Source organism: Podarcis muralis, chromosome 4, assembly GCF_964188315.1.
Source record: "Podarcis muralis chromosome 4, rPodMur119.hap1.1, whole genome shotgun sequence".
NCBI lineage: Eukaryota > Metazoa > Chordata > Lepidosauria > Squamata > Lacertidae > Podarcis > Podarcis muralis.
In genome coordinates this window covers 5,836,588-5,860,937 of record NC_135658.1, presented here as the reverse complement: position 1 = coordinate 5,860,937, position 24,350 = coordinate 5,836,588, and the positions used below count along the sequence as shown (strand labels likewise).

The window sequence follows — 24,350 nt, the reverse complement described above, 5'->3', positions numbered from 1 at the left end:
GACGGTTGTAGGAAGGATGGCAGCGTAGGCGAGTCGGTTTGGCCAATTGTGGTTCCAGACGGGCAGCGGCAGTTGGTGAGAGCGAAACAGCTTTCCTTGGCAGACTGGAGTGAAGACTTGGACTTGCGAGTCGGTGAAGGGGGGGTGTCAGACGGAGCCGATCGGCAGACCTTAGCGATGTGGCCCCTTCTGGAACACGTCCGACAGATGGCATCTCTGAATCGATTGAGGTTGAATCCTGACAAGACAGAAGTACTGTTTTTGGGGGACAGGGGGCGGGCTGGTGTGGAGGACTCCCTGGTCCTGAATGGGGCAACTGTGCCCCTGAAGGACCAGGTGCGCAGCCTGGGAGTCATTCTGGACTCACAGCTGTCCACAGAGGCGCAGGTCAATTCTGTCTCCAGGGCAGGTGTCTACCAGCTCCTTCTGGTACGCAGGATGAGACCCTCCCTGCCCGCAGACTGTCTCGCCAGAGTGGTGCATGCTCTGGTTATCTCCCGCTTCAGCCATTCTTTTGAGATGGTAAATGACTTAGTTCTTGAATCGAAGGTCACACGCCCACCTTACCCATATACCAAATATGCCCTTAAAACAGGGTCTGTAGGATTTGGTAAGTGAAAAGAACTGGGGAAAGTTTATCGAAGGCATTTCCTACTGCAGAGGAAACACTTCGAGTCATTAGGAGAGACAAGATGGCTTTCGGGATTGGTGTGTGTGCTAAAATAAAGGACAGTTTTCTCAGGGTTTCTTTCCTGAACGCCCAAGGGTGAAGGAATGGTTTTCTGTGCAGTCTGTGCACCCTTAAAGTGTCATAGCAATACAAAGCAAAAGCCAGGCACTTTTAAACACAGGTTGCTTCTGTCTTGCAGCGCTCTTGTTTCTGAGCAACGCAGATTGTCCTCTCTCTCTCTCTCTCTCTCTCTCTCTCTCTCTCTCTCTCTCTCTCTTTTGAGGCCAGACCCTTCAGAACCTCCGGGGTCTGTGCAAAAAACAAAAAAGGAGAATGAAAAGAAGTTTCTGCGAGAGGAGGAAGTCTGCCAGCCGTGGTGGATTCTGGGTGCTGTCGCTTTCTCTCTCCCACTTTCATATTCTCTCTCTTTAAAGCAGCCTGTCCGCTGTCTCTCTCTCTGCAATTTTCAGGAAGTCCTATCAGGAAGCGCTTTTGCAGAAAGCAAAAAGAAAAAGTTTGCTCTGCAAAGATTGTGGTCTCTTGGCTTTTCCAGTTCATCTGGAGGGGGGCTCCCTTCCTCTCTCTTTCTCTCTCTTTCTTTTTCTCTGGGGCAGCTCTCTAAAGGGGGATCTTTGAGACAAAAGGACAGAAAAGGGGCGCCCCCTTTTTCGCTGCTCTCTTGTGCTCCGTTGGCATTTGGGAGGCAGCCTGCCTGCCATGGGACTGCAGAGGTCTCCGCCTTCGCCGCCACTTCCCCCAGGTAACAGATCTGCGGACAAACTTGGACTTGTCTCCTTTTTGCAAAGCAAGGAGCTGAAAGGAAAGGAGCAAAGGAGAGGCATGACTTTTGCTTTGTGTGGGTCGATGCTGTTAACTTTGCCTCTTTAGCAGGCTGCCTGCCTGCCATTTTTTTCTGATTTACTGCTATTGATCTCGCCTCCGGGCTGTTGAAAACTGCTCTGTGTCAACATATTTTGGAAGGAGATTTGGGGCTTTGGTGGGGTGGGTGGGGAAAACATCGCCTTGTGTAGGGGAGAGGGAGAAATGTAACTTTCTTGATATGGATTTATTTATTTTTTAAAGCTGCTTGGTTTCTCCCAGTTTGGGTCTTTGTTCCTAGAAGGTCTGAGGTTCTATGAGATTTATATGTGAGTAGACGTTGGGAAACTTTGTGGAAGCTTTGTGGAGAGTTGACCCCCAGGAGCCTCACTGATGCTCCAAGATTGAGAGGGTGCTGGCAGAATCACAGAATTGTGGAACCAGGAGGGATCCCCAAAGATCATCATTCTAGACCAACCCCCTGCAATGCAGGAATCTAAGGTTCCCTGGCAATCACTTATCAGGGTTATTGATTCTGGACTGGGATAGTTTCCCCTGTCATGAGAAACATGGGTGAAAGATGACTAGGATTTATTGGGGCTTTTCTGGCTGTATTTTATCAGCCTGGAGCCCTCCCAGCCAGCTGGGAGTTGTAGTCCAAAAACATCTGGCGGGAACCAGGCTGGTGGAGGCTGGGATAGAGAGCGTATGTTCTCCCCCACTCCAAAGTTGGTTATCCCCATGTTAATCAGTTCAGTAGATTGATTACCGTATTTTTTGCTCTATAAGACTCACGTTTTCCCTCCTAAAAAGTAAGGGGAAATGTGTGTGCGTCTTATGGAGCGAATGCAGGCTGCACAGCTATCCCAGAAGCCAGAACAGCAAGAGGGATCGCTGCTTTCACTGCGCAGCGATCCCTCTTGCTGTTCTGGTTTCTAAGATTCAGAATATTTTTTTTCTTGTTCTCCTCCTCCAAAAACTAGGTGCGTCTTGTGGTCTGGTGCGTCTTATAGAGCGAAAAATACGGTAACTAACGTGCCGCCTCCTACTTAAAATTCGAATTATTACATAAAACAATATTGAATAGGTTGGAAAATGCATATGTTGCAGTCTACACAGAAACACAGGGTGTTTTTCCCCCAAGGTTGGCTTTTCACTGTTAACATCAGGATTTCCCCTGATTTTTATTGATAATTTGATTTTTATTGATCATTTTATTCTTTTATCTCTTTTGTAAAATGCTTCGAGTTTTTTTTTTTAACAGTCAAGCAGGGTATAAATTTTATGAAATAAATAAATATGATTTCTTCATATATATATATATATAGAGAGAGAGAGAGAGAGAGCAGCAATAAATGAGAACATGCCTTTCGGAGAAAAAATGTTTTTACACACACACACACACACACACACACACACACACAATTTCCAAAAATCATATAACATATTTTCTTACAACGCATCCTGTAGAATTCTATCAGTTAGATTTTATCTGAACAATCAGAACAAATTTCAGGAACCAAAAAGGTCGTACTGAAATATACGACTTTTGTGCCATCTGGCCCCAAAATGGCAATTGGGCATTCTGTTTTGGCGACCGTATCCCTGGTTTAGGGGACATGGGTGGAGCTGTGGGTTAAACCACAGAGCCTAGGACTTGCTGATTAGAAGGTCGGCGGTTCGAATCCCCGCAAGGGGATGAGCTCCCGTTGCTCGGTCCCAGCTCCTGCCAATCTAGCAGTTCGAATGCACATCAAAGTGCAAGTAGAGCGATAGGTACCGCTCCGGCGGGAAGGTAAACGGCGTTTCTGTGCGCTGCTCTGGTTTGCCAGAAGCGGCTTAGTCATGCTGGCCACATGACCCAGAAAAACTGTCTGCAGACAAACGTCGGCTCCCTCGGCCAATAAAGCGAGATGAGCGCTGCAACCCCAGAGTCGGCCACGACTGGACCTAATGGTCAGGGGTCCCTTTACCTTTACCTAACCCTGGTTTAAGGAGCCATTTGGCGCCCAGCTTATATATTCAAGTTTCTAACGGTCGACAAAGATTGTGAAACTTCACAAAGGCTGGCAACATCAACCCCACTGTGTTGGAATCCCTCATGGATGACTGCAGTGCCTGGAGACATCCACAGCAGTGACCGGAGGAGGAATGACCGCTGGGAGGAGTGCAGAGAGACCAAACGCCCGGGTGTGTCTGCATCAGCGCAACTGGACACCTTCATCTGCCCCGGCTGCAACAAAACATGTCTCTCCTGTAACGGTCTCTACAGCAACAGCAGGCTCCAACCTCTCGGCAGTTTGAGATCACCCCCAAAGGCGCGTTCCTCCACTGTCTCCCGAGAGGGGCGGCCGCCGCCTTGACCTCAACCACCACCTTTCTCCTTCCTCCGAGGCTTCTATCTCCTTTCTCCATGAGCCTAGGCAACCCCTGAGTTGTTGGTTCTTCGGTGGTGGTGGTGGGGAAGTGGTGTGTGGTGGGTCAGGCATGGAAGGCGGAGAAGGAGGGCCGAGAGCGGCGGCAGCGAGGCTCAGGCAGCACGATGCTTCCCTTCCCATCGGAGCAGCCCCAATTCCATTCCTACTTTCGTGCAAGCAGGAGGGGGCAGGGAACTCTCAGGCAGCGCGATGCCTCCCTTCCCATTGGAGTAGCCCCAATCCCATTCCTACCTGCGTGCAAGCAGGAAGGGGCGGGGTCTCTCAGCTGGGAAGGGAGGCTTCCCATTGCCTAAATGAGAGGTCCCTGCCCCCTCCTGCTTGCACGCAAGCTCTGATAGGCAGCGTGAAGCCTCCCTTCACACCTGAGAGATCCCCGCCCCGCTTGCACGCAAGTAAGAGTTTGGAGGCTGTTCTGATAGGCAGCATGAAGCCTCCCTTCACAGCTTAGTTGCTGGGGTCAGGGAAGGTGGAGGCAGCCCGGAAGCTGCGTCTTAGAGCCCCTGCACCACCATCTCATGGGGACTTCCCAGCAGCTCCTGAAGCCAGCCAGAGCCAACTGCTCCGGGCTGCTGAGACTGCCGCTGCTGCGTTTCCCGGGGACATTAGATGAAATCCGGGGACATTCCGGGGATGGAATTTGTCCGGGGACTTATTCGCGAATCTGGGGACTGTCCCCGGGAAACGGGGACGTCTGGTAACCCTAGTGTAGGCAGCACCAAGTCGGAATTAATGCTGCATTTAATGCTTATGAGCCAGAAATTATCCTTTCCTGGCAAGGGAACAGGGATTATTTTTTTTTAATCTGCAAGAAGCGGCCATTTAATTCAGTTGTGATTCCAGCGTTGCAGGGGGAGCGGCCGACTAGGTGCTTTTTGGTTGCCTTCCGCTTCTGCGATTCCACTTTAAACAAATGGCCTTCCTCTCTCCTTCTCTCCAAACGAATTAGGAAGATTGCGGCCCACATTCTTAATTCCCCCAGTGCGGCCAGATTCCTAAATGCATCGGGTTGGACTTGATGACCTTTGGGGGGCCCCTTCCAACTCTGCAATTCCACCAGCCTAGAAAGCAGCTTTGAGAATGGTGGAGCATTTCCACACTAGGAGCTGGCTTGGGTTATTCCCGTCTCCATCTTCCCAGAACCTAATGACAGGGCTGTAAGGAAATAATTAACAGGATTCTGGCTCTTTTTTGCGGCCAGTGCTGTCGGGAGACAAGGGAGTCCCTGTTCCTGCAGCTGAGGCGGGTGCTGGGTTTGGGGAGAGGGGAGTTTCTGTCAGCTCTTTCTCTCCAGCTTGTGGTCTGCTTGGCCTCTGCGTCTCCTTTGCCCTCTCTGGCGTCTATATTTAGGGCTCTCTCAGACACCGCTAATTTGTGTGCAGAGAGGGCAAGTCTTTTCCATATGCATTTAGGAACAATGGGCAGCACAGACTGGGGGTCACCAACTCTCTGACCCTCTGCAAGTTTCCACGCTTGAGTGCGTGGTGAAGTTTAATACACACCAAGATGTGTCTTTGTGTAGGGGCATTCCTAAAAGTGGTTGTTTATTTCATATAGGAATCTCTTAAAAGGTAAAGGGACCCCTGACCATTAGGTCCAGTCATGGCCGACTCTGGGGTTGCGGCGCTCATCTCGCTTTATTGGCCAAGGGAGCCGGCGTACAGCATGACCAAGCCGCTTCTGGCGAACCAGAGCAGCGCACAGAAATGCCGTTTACCTTCCCGCCGGAGCGGTACCTATTTATCTACTTGCACTTTGACGTGCTTTCGAACTGCTAGGTTGGTGGGAGCTGGGACAGAGCAAGTCCTAGGCTCTGTGGTTTAACCCACAGAGCCACCCGCGTCCCAGGAATCTCTTACCATAGAATGAAATCATATATGCAGTGTTAGAAACTCAGGTATATAAGCTAGACACCAAATGGCTCCTTAAACAGGGTTACAGTTGCCAAAACAGAATGCCTAGCTGTCATTTTGGGGCCAGACAGCACAAAAGTCGTATACAGTGGTACCTCGGGTTACATACGCTTCAGGTTACCTACGCTTCAGGTTACATACTCTGCTAACCCAGAAATGTTACATCAGGTTAAGAACTTTGCTTCAGGATGAGAACAGAAATCGTGCTCCGGCGGCGCGGCAGCAGCAGGAGACCCCATTAGCTAAAGTGGTGCTTCAGGTTAAGAACAGTTTCAGGTTAAGAACGAACCTCCGGAGCAAATTAAGTACTTAGCCTGAGGTACCACTGTACAGTCATATCTTGGGTTATGAACGCTGCGGGTTGCGCGTTTTCAGGTTGCGGACCACACGAAACCTGGAAGTACCGGAATAGGTTACTTCCGGGTTTCGGCACATGCACAGAAGCGCCAAATGACGTCACACGCATACGCAGAAGCGCCAAATCGCATCACACATGTGTGCAGACGTGGGGCTTTGGGCTGTGAACGCTGCGGGTTGCGAATGTGCAAATGTGCGAATGTGGATCACGTTCGCAACCCGAGGTATGACTGTACAGTTGTGCCTTGGATCTTGAACGCCTTGCCTCCTGAATAAATCGGCTCCCGAACGATCGAAACCCGGAAGTGAGCATTCCAGTTTTCGAATGCTTTTTGGAAGCCGAACGTCCGGCTGCAGGAGCCTCCTTCAGCCAATCAGAAGCCGCGCTTTGGTTTCCGAATGTTTTGGAAGTCAAATGGACTTCCGGAACGGATTCCGTTTGACTTCCAAGGTTCCAAGGTATTTCAGAATGACCTTTTTGGTTCCTGAAATTCGTTCTGATTGTTCAGATAAAATATAACAGATAGAATTCTACAGGATGTGTTGCTAGTGTGTGAAAACGGACAAGATCCAAGGATCCCTGGGCATTCACCTCCAGGAGCTGGAGACGTCATGTGTCTCTGCCTGGTGCTTGCCTGGCACCTGGGCATCCTTCCTTGGTTGCAAGTGGCCCATAGCCAGGTGCAAAATGTGCTTGACTCCTGGCAGATTTTCTGCCTATATCCATAAAAATGCAAGGCTGTCGTCACACTGCTCCCATTGGAGGATTCGTGGGACTGTATCACAATCCTGGATTTGCACAAAGTCAAGGGTCGATAAGGGAGCAAAGGGAAGGCAGGTTGCATCAAACCAGTGGCCATAGCATGGGCGTGAGAAGGGGGAGACACTGAAGGGGGGGGGATTGTGGTTTAAAACAACAGTTTACTCAAAGTCTAGTGTCCCGATCAAGGGAAGTAATGATACCACTGTATTCTGCTGTGGCCAGACCCCATTTGGAATACTGGGTCCAATTCTGGGCGCCACAATTTAAGAAGGATGTTGACAAGCTGGAACGTGTGCAGAGGAAAGTGACCAAGATGATCAAGGGTCTGGAAAGGATGCCTGATGAGGAACAGTTGAAGGAGCTGAGTATGTTTAGCCTGGAAAGGGGGAAACTGAGAGGAGATATGAGAGCCATCTTCAGATATCTGAAGGGCTGTCACATGGAAGAGGGAGCAGGCGAGTTTTCTCCTCTGTGGACTCACACCCATGGCTTCGTTACAAGGAAGGAGATTCCAACTAAATACAGTGGTACCTCGCAAGACGAATGCCTCGCAAGACGAAAAACTCGCAAGACGAAAGAGTTTTTCGTTTTTTGAGTTGCTTCGCAAGACAAATTTCCCTATGGGCTTGCTTCGCAAGACAAAAACATCTTGCAAGTTTGTTTCCTTTTTCTTAAAACCGTTAATACCCAGGAAACCGTGCTTCACAAGACGAAAAATTCGCAAGATGAAAAACCTCGCAGAACGAAATAATTTCGTCTTGCGAGGCACCACTGTATCAGGAAGAGCTTTCTGCCAGTCAGCTGAACAGTCTCCCTCTCCTTCCTTTTGAGCAAAGCTTGGATGGTCATCTGTCATGGATGATCAAACTGAGATTCCTGCATTACGGGGGTTGGACTAGATGGCCTTTGGGGTTCCTTCCAACTCTGCAATCCTATGCTTCTTTGACGGAAGTAAGCTCCCCTGGGTTGCTGGTTATCACTTTGCACAAAGTTGTAAGGGTGATCTCAAAGCTGGTCAAAGTAGTCAGATAGCTTGAAAAAATAATAGATGTAACAGAAGCTATGTACTTTGTCTGATTGATATTCTACAGCCTTTTAAATGTCTTTGTGGGAATTGGGGGGGGTATTGCTTTTATTTTATTTTAACAATCTACTTGTGTTTTTACCTTGTATTAAGCTCTTGTGACAAAGGGCCAAATATGAATCTAAGAATACTTTGCAATATAAATTGAGCAGAAACCTCTAGATACGGGCACAAGAAGGCCTCTCGCAGGCAGTCTCACTGCGGCTCTTGCCCTCATTGTGTCTGGCTAATCGGCATTCATTTGGCATTGCCTTTACGTCCCAAATGCATTTTGTTCCTCCCCCTACAAGATGGGGTGCTGATCCTCATTCCTGGCACACTTTTAGCGCTGCGTTGGCCAGACCCCTTTCCCCAGATGGTTGTGAAGGTAGCACAGAGCTTCTACCTAAAGTTATTTTTATTATTATTGATACAGCAAGAAAAGAAAAAAGGGAAAACACAAATACCGGATTACACACAGCAATAACAATAGACACAGAATTTTCTTAACAAACAATAAGACATAAATTGGTCTTAACACTAAAGACCCAACCTCCCGTCTATTCCATATTTTGATTTCATCTAACTTATTACACACTTCTATCGTAATTAAACTTTTTCTTAATATATCTTAATTCTTCTATCTGCCTTGCAACTGTTACTGAAGTTCCTCGAATGCCACAACTGAGTTTAAACTACTGTATTTTAAATATTCTTTGAAAACCTCCCATTTTGAAACAAATTCCTCTTTTGATTTATTCTTTATTTTTTTCTGATAGACCGTCAAATTCTGCATATTCTGTCAGATTTTGAATCCAATCTTGTATAGAGGGAATTTCATTACTCTTCTGTTTTGCCGCGATAAGAACTCTACCCAAAGTTTTATGAGCTCGACGGTACCCTCTGGCTTGGCGCACCTTTTCCACTCAGCCTCTCGGAGCAAGGATTACTGCCTCTTTGTTTCCCGCATGGATGGCTGAAGCTCGTTTCTATAGAGACGGCAGCCCAGGGAGAGCCAGGCCCATTTGAAGTTGCCCATGTAAGCTTCCGCCACTGCCCTCCCAGCCTGCCTAGAGGCTGGCTGTCCGGGAACCAAGAATAGGGTGTCCAGTGCACCCCAAATCTCATCAGGCAACAAGAATGATCCCAGAGGTAACCCCAGAGCCTGGACACCAGCCCTGTAAGGGGGGCTCTGTTGCAGCTTGGACTTGCCAGGGACCCTTTAGCTGCGGTCTTGCATCCCAGGGGTTGGACTTGATGAGCTCTGGGGGTCCCTTCCAACTCTCTAGTTCTATGGATTCCTCTTTTGCTGTTTCTGATCTCCTCTGTTCTTTGCATTCAGGTCAGTTCCACTCTTTTAAAGTGTGTGTGTGTGTTATTTTGTTCTTTTAAAGAAGCCTTTCTCAACCTGTGGGTCCCCAGATGTTGTTGGACTACAACTCCCATCACCCCTAGCTAGCAAGGCCACTCATTATTGAGGGGAAGTGCGTGGAACAGGTCTCGGTGTTTTGATTTCTGGGAATGGAGTTGAGAGATGACCTAACCTGGGGAGAAAACAGCAAAGACCTGATGAATAGAGCACAGCAGAGGTTATAATTTCTGAGAATCCTCCGGAAAAACAATCTCTCAAAGGACCTGTGGATGGCATTTTACCATTGGACTGTGGAGAGCGTATTAACTTATGGTCTGTGTGTGTGGTTTGGGAGCTGCACGGCCAGGGAAAAAAACAATGCTGTCCAGGGTTGTAAAGACTGCGGAGAGAATAATTGGGTGCACTCTTCCCAGCTTGGATCAAATTTACGATTCCAGGTGCCATAAGAAAGCTGCAGAGATAGTGCAGGATAGTGCGCACCCCGGAAATGATCTCTTTCAGCTTCTGCCTTCTGGAAGAAGGTACAGGGTTATAAAGACTAGGACCAGCTGCCTGAGAAACAGTTTCTACCCAAATGCGATTTTGGTTTTAAACACAGTGTAAGGAGTCTCTATGGGAGTATATTGTATTTAAAAATGGGGTATCAGAGTTTTTAGGGGCTAACCAGGCTGGGATAGCAGGCTTGTTGGTTTTTGAATGTCTGATGTAGATTTTTCAATTTCGTTGTTCTGTATGGGACAATGACAATAAAGATTATCGTATTGATGATGGGAGTTGTAGTCCAACAACATCTGGGGACCCACAAGTTGAGAACTGCTGTTTTAAAGTGTGTGTGTTATTTTTTTGGGGGGGGGAGGGGAGGAACCTCCCACTCTGTTTGGCGTTGCTCTCTTCGGTCAACATTTGATCTTCCGGATGTGGCAACAGGTTTCCCCCCAGTGCACTCTCCTTGCGCATGAACTCGCGCTCCCCTCCCTCTCTGTCTGTTTCTGGTCTCAACGTTTCTGTAACAGGCCCTGGCGTTTGGCAGGAATCTCTTATCGCATTTGGGGACTTTGCAACAAACGAGTTCATTTGGCTTTCCGCCCTTCTCTCGCTCCACTGGCCAGGGGCCTCTTTTGCAGTTGTCGATTGCACTTGTGGTGAGAGTCTGCTGTAGCTTTCCGCATTTCACTGCGCTGTGGGGGGTGGCTTGCAGCGAACACTTGGCACGTATTGTGCCATCTTTTGTAAACTGCCGCTTTTAGGGTTTCCCCAACGGCTTAGATATTTCTGTTGAAATATGAAGCAGTCAACAATAAGTCAACAAACTTATATCCTGGAGCAGCGTAGACAGGGCTTTTGTTTCCAGGCGGAGCTCTCGGGAGCTCAGATCCGGCACCTCTCAGGTGGGTGCCATGCCATTCTAAGAGAACGAGGGAGAAATGTGAGCTCTAGCACCTGTTTTTCTGGAAAAATAGCAGTGAGTATGCAAGTTCAATATGGTTAATAATATTAACAAGATTGTGTACTGCTTCAGGAAATCTGTTTGTGTGCTGCAAAAACCAGTGCATTCTCCCTAAAAATATAAATCCCATGTCCGCCCGCAACTTCTTAGTGATAATAAATCACACCTTTTAAATAAGCAATAGGTGTCTCTTCTCAGTGTGCATGAAATAAAAAACAAGTAAACCATTAAGAAATCCATTGTGACACACCATCAGAGTGCAACATAGCTGCAATATATATCTTAAAATATCTCATAAATATCACCAAATGAAAATGGGTGTTCACATGTAATAATAGGAAGCTGTTCGACAGTGGAATGGACTCAGCTTTGCTGGGGGGGGGGGTTTAAATGGAGGTTGGATAGCCATTTAGGTTAAGAACGGACGTCCAGAACGAATTAAGTTCTTAACCCGAGGTACCACTGTGTTTGTTGTTGTTTAGTCGTTTAGTTGTGTCCGACTCTTCGTGACCCCCTGGACCAGAGCACGCCAGGCCCTCCTGTCTTCCACTGCTTTCTGCCGTTTGGTCAAACTCATGCTGGTAGCTTCGAGAACACTGTCCAACCATCTCATCCTCTGTCGTCCCCTTCTCCTTGTGCCCTCCATCTTTCCCAGCATCAGGGTCTTTTCCAGGGAGTCTTCTCTTCCCATGAGGTGGCCAAAGTATTGGAGCCTCAGCTTCACGATCTGTCCTTCCAGTGAGCACTCAGGGCTGATTTCCTTCAGAATGGATCAGTTTGATCTTCTTGCAGTCCATGGGACTCTCCAGAGTCTCCTCCAGCACCAGAATTCAAAAGCATCAAAAGCCATCTTCTTCCATACATCACTAGGTACCACTGTAAAAAGGTAAAGGTACCCCTGCCCGTACGGGCCAGTCTTGCCAGACTCTAGGGTTGTGCGCCCATCTCACTCAAGAGGCCGGGGGCCAGCGCTGTCCGGAGACACTTCCGGGTAACGTGGCCAGCGTGACATCGCTGCTCTGGCGAGCCAGAGCCGCACACGGAAACGCCGTTTACCTTCCCGCTTGTAAGCGGTCCCTATTTATCTACTTGCACCCTGGGGTGCTTTCGAAATGCTAGGTTGGCAGGCGCTGGGACCGAACGACGGGAGCGCACCCCTCCACAGGGATTCGAACCACCGACCTTTCGATCGGCAAGCCCTAGGCGCTGAGGCTTTTACCCACAGCGCCACCTGCGTCCCAGGTACCACTGTAATCAGGTACAAATCCTGCCACAGGTCAAAAACCGGCCCCCATCCTTTCCACCCCATCTCTTACCTGGGGGACAGTGATGTCCCCCCAACTCTCAGCTAGAGAGATTAACACCCTTCTCCACCAACAGACGCCCACCCTGTATTTTAAATAATAACCACATAAATAAATGCTCCCCTTTGCCAAGAGAGATCCATCAGTCCCGAGAATAATCCTCGATATATCTTTGTTCAGAAAGGATACTTAAGAAAGCAATGAGAGACCCACATTTTTAAAAACGGTTTGCATTTTTTTTAAAAAAACCCATAGTTCCTCTTTCTTTTTTTGGACCAGTTAAGACCTGTGTGCATGTTTGTTTTTGCAAGAATCGTTTTAGAAGCCCGGTGGTTGTGTTTTGTTGCTTTCAAGTGAGTCCTGTTTTCCCCTTCTGTCTGGGTTTCTCCTTGCTGCTGATCTCGGTGGTGGATTGGCAGAGATCCGAGCGGCCAAGTGGAAAAGCAGGTTTCGAGTCTGCAGATGCCATGGGAACCTGTTTTGGTCTGCCGAGTGAACTGCAGAATGTAATTTTTGGGAGGCGGAACCTTGCAAAAGCTAAAATAACTGAAAAGCAGCAGCAGCAGCCTGGTTTGGTTTAATGGGGTCTGCTGTGGCTGCAGAGATCTAGAAAAACTGCTGATTAGGAAAAGGGAACAACTTCAGAGCTTGAAGTTGTGCCCTCACTCCTGGAGAAGAGAGAACTTCTCAAATCTCTTCTCTTGAATTAACTTGGAAACCTAACTAGCCTCTTTCGTAAAGGGGATTTTTTTCTGAGCTCATGTGGACTCTCTGTGTGTGTAAGAAATGGACACCTCCCCCTGCCATGAACTGGGCACCCCAGTTTAAGAAGGATACTGAGCAGCTGGAAGATGTGCAGAGAGGGTTGAACAAGATGATCAAGGGTCTGGAGACCAAGACATATGAGGATCGGTTGAGGGAGTTGGGTATGTTTACTAGGACTGGGCGATATCTGGTTTTCAACATCACAATATGGGATGCGGGTGGCGCTGTGGGTTAAACCACGGAGCCTAGGACGTGCTGATCAGAAGGTCGGCGGTTTGAATCCCCGCGACGGGGTGAGCTCCCCTTGCTCGGTCCCTGCTCCTGCCAACCTAGCAGTTCAAAAGCACACCAGTGCAAGTAGATAAATAGGTACCGCTCTGGCGGGAAGGTAAACGGTGTTTCGGTGCGCTGCTCTGGTTCGCCAGAAGTGGCTTAATCATGCTGGCCACATGCTGTACGCCGGCTCCCTCGGCCAATAAAGCGAGAAGAGCGCCACAACCCCATAGTCGGCCATGACTGGACCTAATGGACAGGGGTCCCTTTACCTTTACTTTAAGCATTGCGATATACCGATATATCACAATGTCTGAAATAAGGATGTAGCTATGTAAAGGTGATATCTGGTTTTCAGCTATGTAGAGGCATTGACTAGCTTGATGGTTTCCCCCACATCATGATTTTTGCATAGCGCACACAAACACATCATGATTTGTGATATATTGCCAGGTCAAAAGGTACAAAACCGATCTCACGATACGGACTTCAAACCACTTTTGGATGATATATCAGTATCTTGCCCAGCCCTAATGTTTAGCCTGGAAAAGAGGAGACTGTGAGTTGATATGACAGCCGTCTTCAACTATCTGAAGGACTGTCTCATTGATTGATTGATTTATCCATACGTTCTCCAACTTTCTCCCTGACAGAACTCAAGGGGGTTTCCAGATAAAAGGTAAAGGGTAAAGGGACCCCTGACCATTAGGTCCAGTCGTGGCCGACTCTGGGGTTGCGGTGCTCATCTCGCTTTATTGGCCGAGGGAGCCGGCGTACAGCTTCCGGGTCATGTGGCCAGCATGACTAAGCCGCTTCTAGTGAACCAGAGCAGCGCACGGAAACACCGTTTACCTTCCTGCCAGATTGGTACCTATTTATCTACTTGCATTTTGACGTGCTTTTGAACTGCTAGGTTGGCAGGAGCTGGGACTGAGCAACGGGAGCTCACCCCGTCGCGGGGATTCGAACCGCCGACCTTCTGATGGGCAAGTCCTAGGCTCTGTGGTTTAACCCACAGCGCCACCTGCGTCCCAGTTTACAGATAAGAACTGCTAAAAATGTAGAAAGACGGATCAAGCTTGTTTTCTGCTGCCCCAGAGGGCAGACCTGGAAAGGATGGATTCAAATAGCAAGAAAGGATGTTTATGGCTAAACATTAGGAAGAAATGCCTGAGGACAAGGGTTGTCTGACCACGGAACAGACTCCCTTGGAAGATGCTGGGGTCTCCTTTGTTGGAGGTTCCTAGACAGTGGTTGGGTGCCAGGAATTCATTAGCTGCGATTCTTTCATTGCAGAAATTCTTGGGGTTCCCTTTCAACTCTACACTTCTATGATCCCCTCCATTGCATTTGCATGTAATGCAGCCTTTGCCAGGCTGCATTGCTCCCGATGTTTTGGACTACAACTCCCATCGGTCCCAGCTGGCACATACCATCATGCACTGATGGTCCAAAAACTACAAGAGCACTCCAGGTTGGTGAAGTCTGCCCTAGAGCGAGATCTAGGCCTGTGACAACTGCACGTCCCTAGGTATCCTTGCACCTCCTTTCATAGAATCGGAGAACTGTAGCGTTGGAAGGGACGCCAAAGGCCATCTAGTCCAACCCCCTGTCATGCAATGTGGGGCTCGAACCCACAACCTGAGATTAAGAATCTCAAGCTCTACCAACTGAGCTATCCCAGCTATTGCAGAGCCCATCTAGTCCAGCGTATTTTCACAGGGGCCAACCAGCTTCGTAGCAAAAGGGAACGGGGAACCGATGATTTATTTTGGGGGGAACCAGTGATTTAGTTTTTCCGCTTTGCTCCGGGGGGGGGGGGGGAGATCCCCCCTCCTCGTTTCCTGAGAGTAAGTAAATCACTGCCTCCTTCTCACGTGGCGTCCTGAGCTTGGAAGGCAGCGAGAGGGAAGTTGCAACAGCAAAGGAAGTCTAATTTTGCTGCGTTTTCTGGTTGCAGCAAAGAACCTTCCTTTGTTTCTCTTCTCTGGGAGCCAACAGGGTGACTCTTGGCCACTTGGCGACTAGGCACTTCTCTAAAAGAGGATTAGGCAAATTCAAGGAGGAGAGGGTTATCGATGGCTACTAGGCTCTGCCCTGGCTCCACAGTTGGTCCATTGACCACTTTGACGATGGGATGGTGGTCTTAGGTGAGCCACTGGGTTATAAGAAGCCTCTTCCTAGGATCTTGGTCCCATTTTTAAAAAATCTGGAAGCTTGAGTTCCTTTCTGACTCTCCTGTTTGCCTTTCTGTCATTCTGTTCTCTTTAAATTGCTGCAAAAGCTCACATTCAGATTGTTACAATAAAGACATCACATTACTAGTGATATTATTATTATTATTATTATTATTATTATTATTATTATTATTATTATTATTAATTACATTTCTTTATATCCTTTCTGAATCTGAAAGTGTCTAGAAGTCTACAAAGTCCCGTATTTTTTGCTCCATAAGACGCACCAGACAAGACGCACTTAGTTTTTGGAGGAGGAAAACAAGGAAAAAAATATTCTGAATCTCAGAAGCCAGAACAGCAAGAGGGATCGCTGAGCAGTGAAAGCAGCAATCCCTCTTGCTGTTCTGGCTTCTGGGATAGCTGCGCAGTCTGCATTCGCTCCATAAGACACAGACACATTTCCCCTTACTTTTTAGGAGGGAAAAAGTGAGTCTTATAGAGCAAAAAATGCGGTAATTTAATAGAATTAAAACAGTATAAAGAAGGGAATCTATTAAAACAGAGGTGATAAAAACAGGGACGCGGGTGGCGCTTTGGGTAAAAGCCTCAGTGCCTAGGACTTGCCGATCGAAAGGTCGCGGTTCGAATCCCCGCGGTGGGGTGCGCTCCCGTCTTTCGGTCCCTGCGCCTGCCAACCTAGCAGTTCGAAAGCACCCCTGGGTGCAAGTAGATAAATAGGGACCGCTTACTGGCAGGAAGGTAAACGGCGTTTCCGTGCGCTGCGCTGGCTTGCCAGATGCAGCTTTGTCACGCTGGCCACGTGACCCGGAAGTGTCTCCGGACAGCGCTGGCCCCCAGCCTATAGAGTGAGATGGGCGCACAACCCTAGAGTCTGTCAAGACTGGCCCGTACGGGCAGGGGTACCTTTACCTTTACTAATAAAAACATAGTGCTGCTATTATCACGGGTTTCAGCAGCTTACAGTAAATCCTCCCAAGGATCTCTTGGAATCTCCTGTCCCGTTGGGACATCGAAGAAGAAATTGAGGATAGTTTTTTGAGGGCCTTCTTGGCAGTTGCGCCCGCCCTGTGGAACACCCTCCCAGCAGATGTCAAGGAAATAAACAGCTATCTGACTTTTAGAAGACACCTGAAGGCAGCCCTGTTTAGGGAAGTTTTTAGTGTTTGATATTTTATCATGTTTTTAATATTCTGTTGGGAGCCGCCCAGAGTGGTTGGGGTATAAGTAATAATAATTATACATATTAAATGATTTTTATTAAACAATTTCAACATACCAAATTATCAATCCAAATAATCAGTTACATTATTTCCCCCCTTCTGCCCCCCACCCAAGGACTTCCCTCAGCTCCCCTCTTTGCCTTATCTATCAAATGTTCAACCAATAAATTTGTGGATGTTTATTCAAAACCTGCCAAGGAGTCCAGATCATTTCGTTGTCTTTTTAAATAATTAGTAAAAAGTTCCCATTCTTCCTTGAAGTCACGATTGTCCTTCTCGCGCAGCTTGTATGTCAATTTGGCCAATTCCGCATAGCCCAACAATTTTTCTTGCCAGTGTTCTTTAGTTGGGATTTCCTCATTCTTCCACCCTTGTGCTAACAAGACTTTTGCCGCTGTTGTAGCATACATAAATAAGTTCTTGGCAGGTGGACTGAGATATTTCTTTTCTCCCTCTTGCAAAAGACCTGTTGTTGTTTAGTCGTTTAGTCGTGTCTGCCTCTTCTGTGACCCCCTGGACCAGAGCACGCCAGGCACTCCTCTCTTCCACTGCCTCCCGCAGTGTGGTCAAACTCATGCTGGTAGCTTCGAGAACACTGTCCCACCATCTCGTCCTCTATCGTCCCCTTCTCCTTGTGCCCTCCATCTTTCCCAACATCAGGGTCTTTTCCAGGGAGTCTTCTCTTCTCATGAGGTGGCCAAAGTCTTGGAGCCTCAGCTTCACGATCTGTCCTTCCAGTGAGCACTCGGGGCTGATTTCCTTCAGAATGGATAGGTTTGATCTTCTTGCAGTCCATGGGACTCTCAAGAGTCTCCTCCAGCACCATAATTCAAAAGCATCCATTCTTTGGCGATCAGCCTTCTTTGTGGTCCAGCTCTCACTTCCATACATCACTACTGGGAAAACCAGAGCTTTAACTAGACGCCCTTTGTTGGCAAGGTGATGTCTCTGCTTTTTAAGACTAGAACCCAGTAAAGCTGAATATTGTTGGATTCAGATGAAAGAAATAACTTCTTGACACAGGGCATGGTTAAATTATGGGATTTCCGCCACTATGGCTCTGTTTTGCCTCTGGAAACTGCAGGAGGGGAGTGTTGCTCTTGTGTTCAAATCCTGCTTTCAGGTTTGCCCCAAGAGGCACCCTGCGAGAACAGGATGCTGGACTTGGTGGCCCAAGGGCCTGATCCTGCTGGGCTCTTTGGGTGTTCTTCTGAGCTCATGAAGCGGCTGAGCCAGGAGAACGATGCCAGCTTTGGGGCTGATTTTAAAGCGAGGTCTCTGTTGTTTCTCATTCCAGTCCTCCTGTGAAAAACCACCTGCAAGACCCCGAACAGCCACCCGCCCTCTTTCCCCGCCTGAAGATTGTGGAGCGGACCAGCGCCCCTGAGCCACCTTCGAAGCCCCCCCTCCTCTTCCAGACGGACGTGGGTGAGTGTCTGTGCCTGGCGGAAGAGAAAGCTCAGTGCTGTGCGATCCTTCCGTCGCAGGGGGACTAGATGCCCTTTGGCGTTCCCTTCCAACACAGCAGTTCTGTGATTCTGCGAAAGGGGTATTTGGAAGTCGGCCCACTTTCCCCAACCTCACTTTTCAGATTCTGAATGTGAAGTTCTGTTTGGAAATCCGGGCATTTGATACATTCTGGCACCTCTCAAGCGAGCACCAACAATATCGCCCACCTTGGAAAACTTCTTCCGGTTGGAAAAGACGATAGATTTTGGTCTGGGTGCACAATAGGGCATTCCTGGAAATCTAAGTCACTCTTGTGCGTACCACAAAATGTCAACATCTCAGAAAAACGGGTTGGTGTCAGTTTTAATCTGGTTTTTAGTCTAGTGGTGTTTTAGCTTTCAGAAGCTTTTTGTCGTTCATCTTTCTCTGTTACAGTGTCTACACTTTTGTAAACTGCTTTGAGATTGGTTTAAAAAAAGAATAAAACATTCATAATAGTATTTAAAATAATAGCAGCAGCAGCGGAAAAATAATATCAATAACAATGAGATTATATCAATGAAATCGATATCAATAACAGCAGAAAAATAATATCGCAGCAACAACCCTCCCCAACAGAACCCCCTAAACAACACCCCTGTCCGAGAGTCTGTTCAGCAGCCTCAGCTTTTGCAGCTGGACTCAGTCCGGACCCTTCCAGGACTAACAGCCAAGGTGACTAGTAGCCATGGAGAGCCTCCTCCTCCTCCATGGACTTGCTTACTCCTCCATCGCTGCCTCCTGTGGCAAGGAGTTCCATAGTCCAACTATGCCTGGTCTGTCTCCGCAGTTGATTCTGATTATGAAGATCCCCCGTTTGAGGAGGAGATAGAAGCTCTGGCAGAAGAAATGACTGACAAGGTAGGTCTGTATCCCTGGGGGGCCATGCTGCCCATCTCCTCTTCAAAAAAACCTCAGAGGTTGATATGGAGGTTGGACTAGATGATCCTCAGGGTCCCTTCCAACTCTACAGTGCTATAATTGCTAATTGCTATGATAGCCATGTTCAAATATATAAAAGGATGTCATATAGAGGAGGGAGAAAGGTTGTTTTCTGCTGCTCCAGAGAAGCGGACACGGAGCAATGGATCCAAACTACAACTACCTAAACATTAGGAAGAACTTCCTGACAGTAAGAGCTGTTGGACAGTGGAATTTGCTGCCAAGGAGTGTGGTGGAGTCTCCTTCTTTGGAGGTCTTTAAGCAGAGGCTTGACAACCATATGTCAGGAGTGCTCTGATGGTGTTTCCTGCTTGGCAGGGGGTTGGACTCGATGGCCCTTGTGGTCTATTCCAACTCTATGATTCTATGATTCTAGGATTCTCCTCCGGGATGTGCTAATGCAGGGGTTGGCAAACTTTTTCAGCAGGGGGCCGGCCCACTTTCCCTCAGACCTTGTGGGGGGCCAGACTATATTTTGAAAAAAACAAATGAACAAATTCCCACAAGTAACCCAGAGATGCATTTTAAACAAAAGGACACATTCTACCCAGGTAAACCATCCCCCATGACTCTCCCCTCCTTTCTCCACAGCCCTGGACGAGCCCTAGTAGCTTCTTACCTGTGTCTTGCAAGCGGCAGGGGCTGGCAGCAGCGGGACGATGAGTGGGGCATGAAAGGGCTCCGGAGAGGGGCTGCCAGCAGCAAAGCCCGAATTGAGCCTGCTTACATTGGCGGCTGCTCAAGCGCTAACGCTGTTGCCAACAAAACCTTGCCCACTGTGCTGGGCCTGGGGGTAAACCTGAGCAACGCGGTCCAGGTCCGGTCCCTACTCCAAGGGCTCTGCTAGGAGTCAGTCCGACAGGGCCAAGGCAGGACACGAGGCAGGAAACCAGGCAAGGTCAGGCACAGGATCTCAGGCAGGATCTAGCATACAGCAATGTTGCTCCCGCAACCTGGGGCAGGGTCCGACAGCCTTTTATCTTTGTTGGGGTAACGGCTGGTCCTGACCCCCCGGCAACTCACCCTGTTTCGCCCGAAGGCGAGCACTCCTCCTGCGAGTACTCAGGTCTCTCCTTCTCTCAGACCTCAGTCTCTGCAGCTCAGGAGACGTCAGTGGGTTACTAGACCCAGGGACCACTTCAGCCTCCCCTGACCAAACAGGTAGTGGAGCAGCTGTAAGTGATGGCCCAGCTGGAGGCAACGAGGTCATCCCCGCATCTGGAGCCAGGGCAGGCTCAGCCCCGGACTCGGCCCAGCTGGTGCTTGTTGCAGGGAAACCTGTGCAGACTGGGACTCTTCAGAATCAGACCCCAGACTTGGTTCAGGTGATGCCTGAGGCAGAGGATCTGGTGCGGACTGAGACTCCTCTGGTTCCGAGTCCAAGCCCAAATCCCAGGCCATCACACCCCCTTTCTCTCGGCATGCTGGCGCAGCGCAAACAATCAAATCCACGCCAATCCACACGGCGATTCCTGGACCATCTGCAGGCCAGATCCAGAAGGCAACTGGACTGGATCTGGCCCCCGGGCCTTAGCTTGCCTACCCATGTGCTGATGGGTTGTCCCAGCCGCTCTGGTTTGTTCAAAGGCTTGGGACTTGTGTTCAGAGTAGGTGTGCCTGTTGGATGTGCAGCAGCAGAGATCATTGCATTTAATTTAAGGGTTAATTCTGTTACTGGTAAGTCAGCTGACCAAGAGGGGCAGGGAAGGAGGCGTTGCTTAGCAGCCAGGCGGAAGGGCGTGAGCCTCGCTGAGCTAGCACATGCTTTGATTGGCTGTGTAGCCTAGAGGAAGTTTTCCTCTGTGTGTTTGGTTGAAAGCTTTGATGTTTAGCACAAGGCCTGATCGTAAGAAAAGCGAAAGCTCGCTTTCTCCTCAAATGGCACACTGGTTTTGTTCATTTTGCTCAGTTAAAAGATAAGGATATTTTTGGTCTCAGGATTCGGTTTGCATGTTGTATTGGGGGGTGGTCTTGGGCTACGGGGTGGGCAATTTCAAAAGTCTATATAAAAGCTTGCATACCAATGTTCTCGGTTCCTCCTCCCTCCTGTGTTTGTGTGTGTGTGTGAGGGGGTGAGCACCCTGTTGCAACAGTTTAATAAAATCAGGCTTACTAGCTGCTTTGCTTCTCAATGTTCTCTGGTTGGGCTCTGGTATTTTCTCCTACCGACAGGGAACCCACCTAAGGACTCTGTACGGGATCTTTGGTACCCCATAAGGGAAAAAGAGCAGAATTTTGTTTTCTTCAGTCACTGAGGAAGTAGCTGTGGAGACGGAGAAGCTGAAATCCCTTATTCTCTTTGCTCTGCTGTGGCCCAGGGGGGAAATTGCTGATGTGCTTCTCAGCAGAAAGCTCCCGGACGGTGGTTCTTTCAGCTATAAATAGAGGGGTTCTGTGCAACATCCGGTTGCATTATGCAGCAGAAGCAAGGAGGCCGTGAAGCAGCCACCCAAGAAGGAGGACAGCTTTGACCTTCCAAGCACCGCTCTGCACCCCAACCCATTTTTCATTTGTGGCGCATGAGAATAATTCTCAGGCGCGGCTGGTGCCAGACCCAGGGAGCTGGGTGGGACATTTTGCAGCCACTTCCTGGTTCCTTGCATTGTTTAAGAGCTGTGCGCTGTGCGTTAAACCACAGAGCCTAGGGCTTGCCGATCAGAAGGTCGGCGGTTTGAATCCCCGCGACGGGGTGAGCTCCCGTTGCTCGGTCCCAGCTCCTGCCCACCTAGCAGCTCGAAATCACGTCAAGTGCAAGTAGATAAATAGGTACCACTCCGGCGGGAAGGTAAACGGCGTTTCCGTGCGCTGCTCTGGTTTGTCAGAAGCGGCTTAGTCATGCTGGCCACATGACCCGGAAGCTGTACGCCGGCTCCCTCGGCCAGTAAAGCGAGATGAGCGCCGCAACCCCAGAGTTGTCCACGACTGGACCTAATGGTCAGGGGTCCCTTTACCTTTTGCAGAGCTGCAACATGGAGCCATTTCACCGATCAGGTCAAAACTCTCTGAATTGTTTTTAAAGCTGCCATCTATTTGATTTTTTTGAAAAAACGTGAACCCCCCCCCCCCAATTCTTTTTTTTTTTTTAATTGAGTTTAGAGAACCTAGCAATACAGTGGTACCTCGCAAGACGAATGCCTCGCAAGACGGAAAACTCGCAAGACGAAAGGGTTTTTTGTTTTTTGAGCTGCTTCACAAGACGATTTTCCCTATGGGCTTGCTTCGCAAGACCGAAACGTCTTGCAAGTTTGTTTCCTTTTTCTTAACACCGTTAATACAGTTGCGACTTGACTTCGAGGAGCAACTCATAGCACGCGGTGTGGTAGCCTTTTTTGAGGTTTTTGAAGACTTTGGTGATTTTTGAAGCTTTTCCAAAACTTTTCCGACACCGTGCTTCGCAAGACGAAAAGAATCGCAAGACGACAAAACTGGCAGAACGAATTAATTTCGTCTTGCGAGGCACCACTGTACACGCTACCTTTGGCAAGAGCCGACCAAATCATGTTTTAATTTAACGCATCCACATCTGTGTGGGGCCACTGCAGAAAAGGCTTGTTCGCCGCACAGCATTGGAATTGTAAAGTTGGAAGGGACCCCAAAGGTCATCCAGCTCAACCCCCAGCAAAAGCAAGAATCTCAGCTCAAGCTTCTAGGACAGATGGCCGTCCAAACTCTGCTTAAAAATCTCCAGGGAAGGTTTTTAAGTATTGGGTGTCAAAAAAAAAGGTTATTTATGTCTGCCACTACAGTGGCCCGTGTTTCATTAGCCCCAAAATGGAAATGGAGCGAGGTCCCAGCTAAAGAAGAACGGCAACTTAAACTGATGGGATATGCACAACTTGCAGACGTAACATATAGAATAAGAGAACAAGAAGAACATAAGTTTAGAGAAGATTGGGAAATATATGGGAAATAACTGTGTGCAGCTGAAAACTCTGGCAGCAATAAGATAAATTCAATGGTGTAAATAAGTTGTGATGGCATACGGAATGGTTTAGTTTATATAAAATATTCAGGGATTTATGCTATGCAAAATGAACCACGGAAGGAGAAGAAGGGAAGTGATAGATATTTTAAGGTTGTATAAATGAATATTCTAAATTGTAAAACAGGAAATTTAATAAAAATTACTGTATTTTTGCTCTATAAGACTCACTTTTCCCCTCCTAAAAAGTAAGAGGAAACGTGTGTGCGTCTTATGGAGCGAATGCAGGCTGCGCAGCTATCACAGAAGCCAGAACAGCAAGAGGGCTTGCTGCTTTCACTGCACAGCGATCCCTCTTGCTGTTCTGGCTTCTGAGATTCAGAATTTTTTTCTTCTTGTTTTCCTCCTCCAAAAACTAGGTGCGTTTTGTGGTCTGGTGCGTCTTATAGAGCGAAAAATACGGTATATATATATATACAGTGGCACCTTGGGTTAAGAACTTAATTTGTTCCGGAGGTCCATTCTTAACCTGAAACTGTTCTTAACCTGAAGCATCACTTTAGCTAATGGGGCCTCTTGAAGGAGATGGGGCCTCTGAAGGAGCGTCTCCACCCCCATCATTCAGCCCAGACACTGAGGTCCAGCTCCGAGGGTCTTCCGGTGGTTCCCTTCCTGAGAGAAGTGAGGTTACAGGGAACCAGGCAAAGGGCCTTCTTGGTGGTGGCGCCCACCCTGTTGAACGTCCTCCCATCAGATGTCAAGGAAATAAACAACTATCTGACTTTTAGAAGACATCTGAAGGCAGCCCTGTTTAGGGAATTTTTTAATGTTTAATGCTGTATTGTGTTTTTAATATTCAGTTGGGAGCCGCCCAGAGTGGCTGGGGAAACCCAGCCAGATGGGTGGGATTGTTGTTTAGTCGTTTAATCGTGTCCAACTCTTCGTGACCCCATGGACCAGAGCATGCCAGGCACTCCTGTCTTTCCTGTGGGGCATTAATAATAATAATACAGTGGTACATCGGGTTACATACGCTTCAGGTTACAGTGGTACCTCGCAAGACGAATGCCTCGCAAGACGAAAAACGCGCAAGACTAAAGAGTTTTCCGTTTTTTGAGTCGTTCCGCAAGACGAATTTCCCTATGGGCTTGCTTCGCAAGATGAAATGTCTTGCGAGTTCTTGCGAGTTTGTTTCCTTTTTCTTAAAGCCACTAAGCCGTTAATAGCCGCTAAGCCGCTAAGCTGCTAATAGCCGTGCTTCGCAATACGAAAAAACCGCAAGACGAAGAGACTCGCGGAAAGGATTAATTTCGCCTTGCGAGGCACCACTGTACAGACTCCGCTAAGCCAGAAATAGTGCTTCGGGTTAAGAACTTTGCTTCAGGATGAGAACAGA

The 24,350-nt window shown here is 48.3% G+C and overlaps 1 protein-coding gene across 12 annotated transcripts in view; it reads left to right on the top strand.

The window, feature by feature from the left end:
* The window catches only part of ARAP1 (ArfGAP with RhoGAP domain, ankyrin repeat and PH domain 1), a 143,644-nt gene that overhangs the window by 53,607 nt on the left and 65,687 nt on the right, over window positions 1-24,350 (top strand). For 10 of the 12 annotated variants that reach the window (XR_013392489.1, XM_077926830.1, XM_028725785.2 and 7 more), the window contains 2 exons: window positions 17,900-18,030; window positions 18,881-18,951. Coding sequence is in view for 11 of the 12 variants with exons in the window: in XM_077926830.1 (XP_077782956.1) it covers window positions 17,900-18,030; window positions 18,881-18,951 (202 nt within the window). In the remaining variant the exon portion in view is untranslated. Of the gene's footprint in view, window positions 1-80; window positions 231-1,060; window positions 1,431-17,899; window positions 18,031-18,880; window positions 18,952-24,350 lie in introns of those variants that run through there. The other 2 variants (XM_077926835.1, XM_028725793.2) reach the window with 2 other exon arrangements.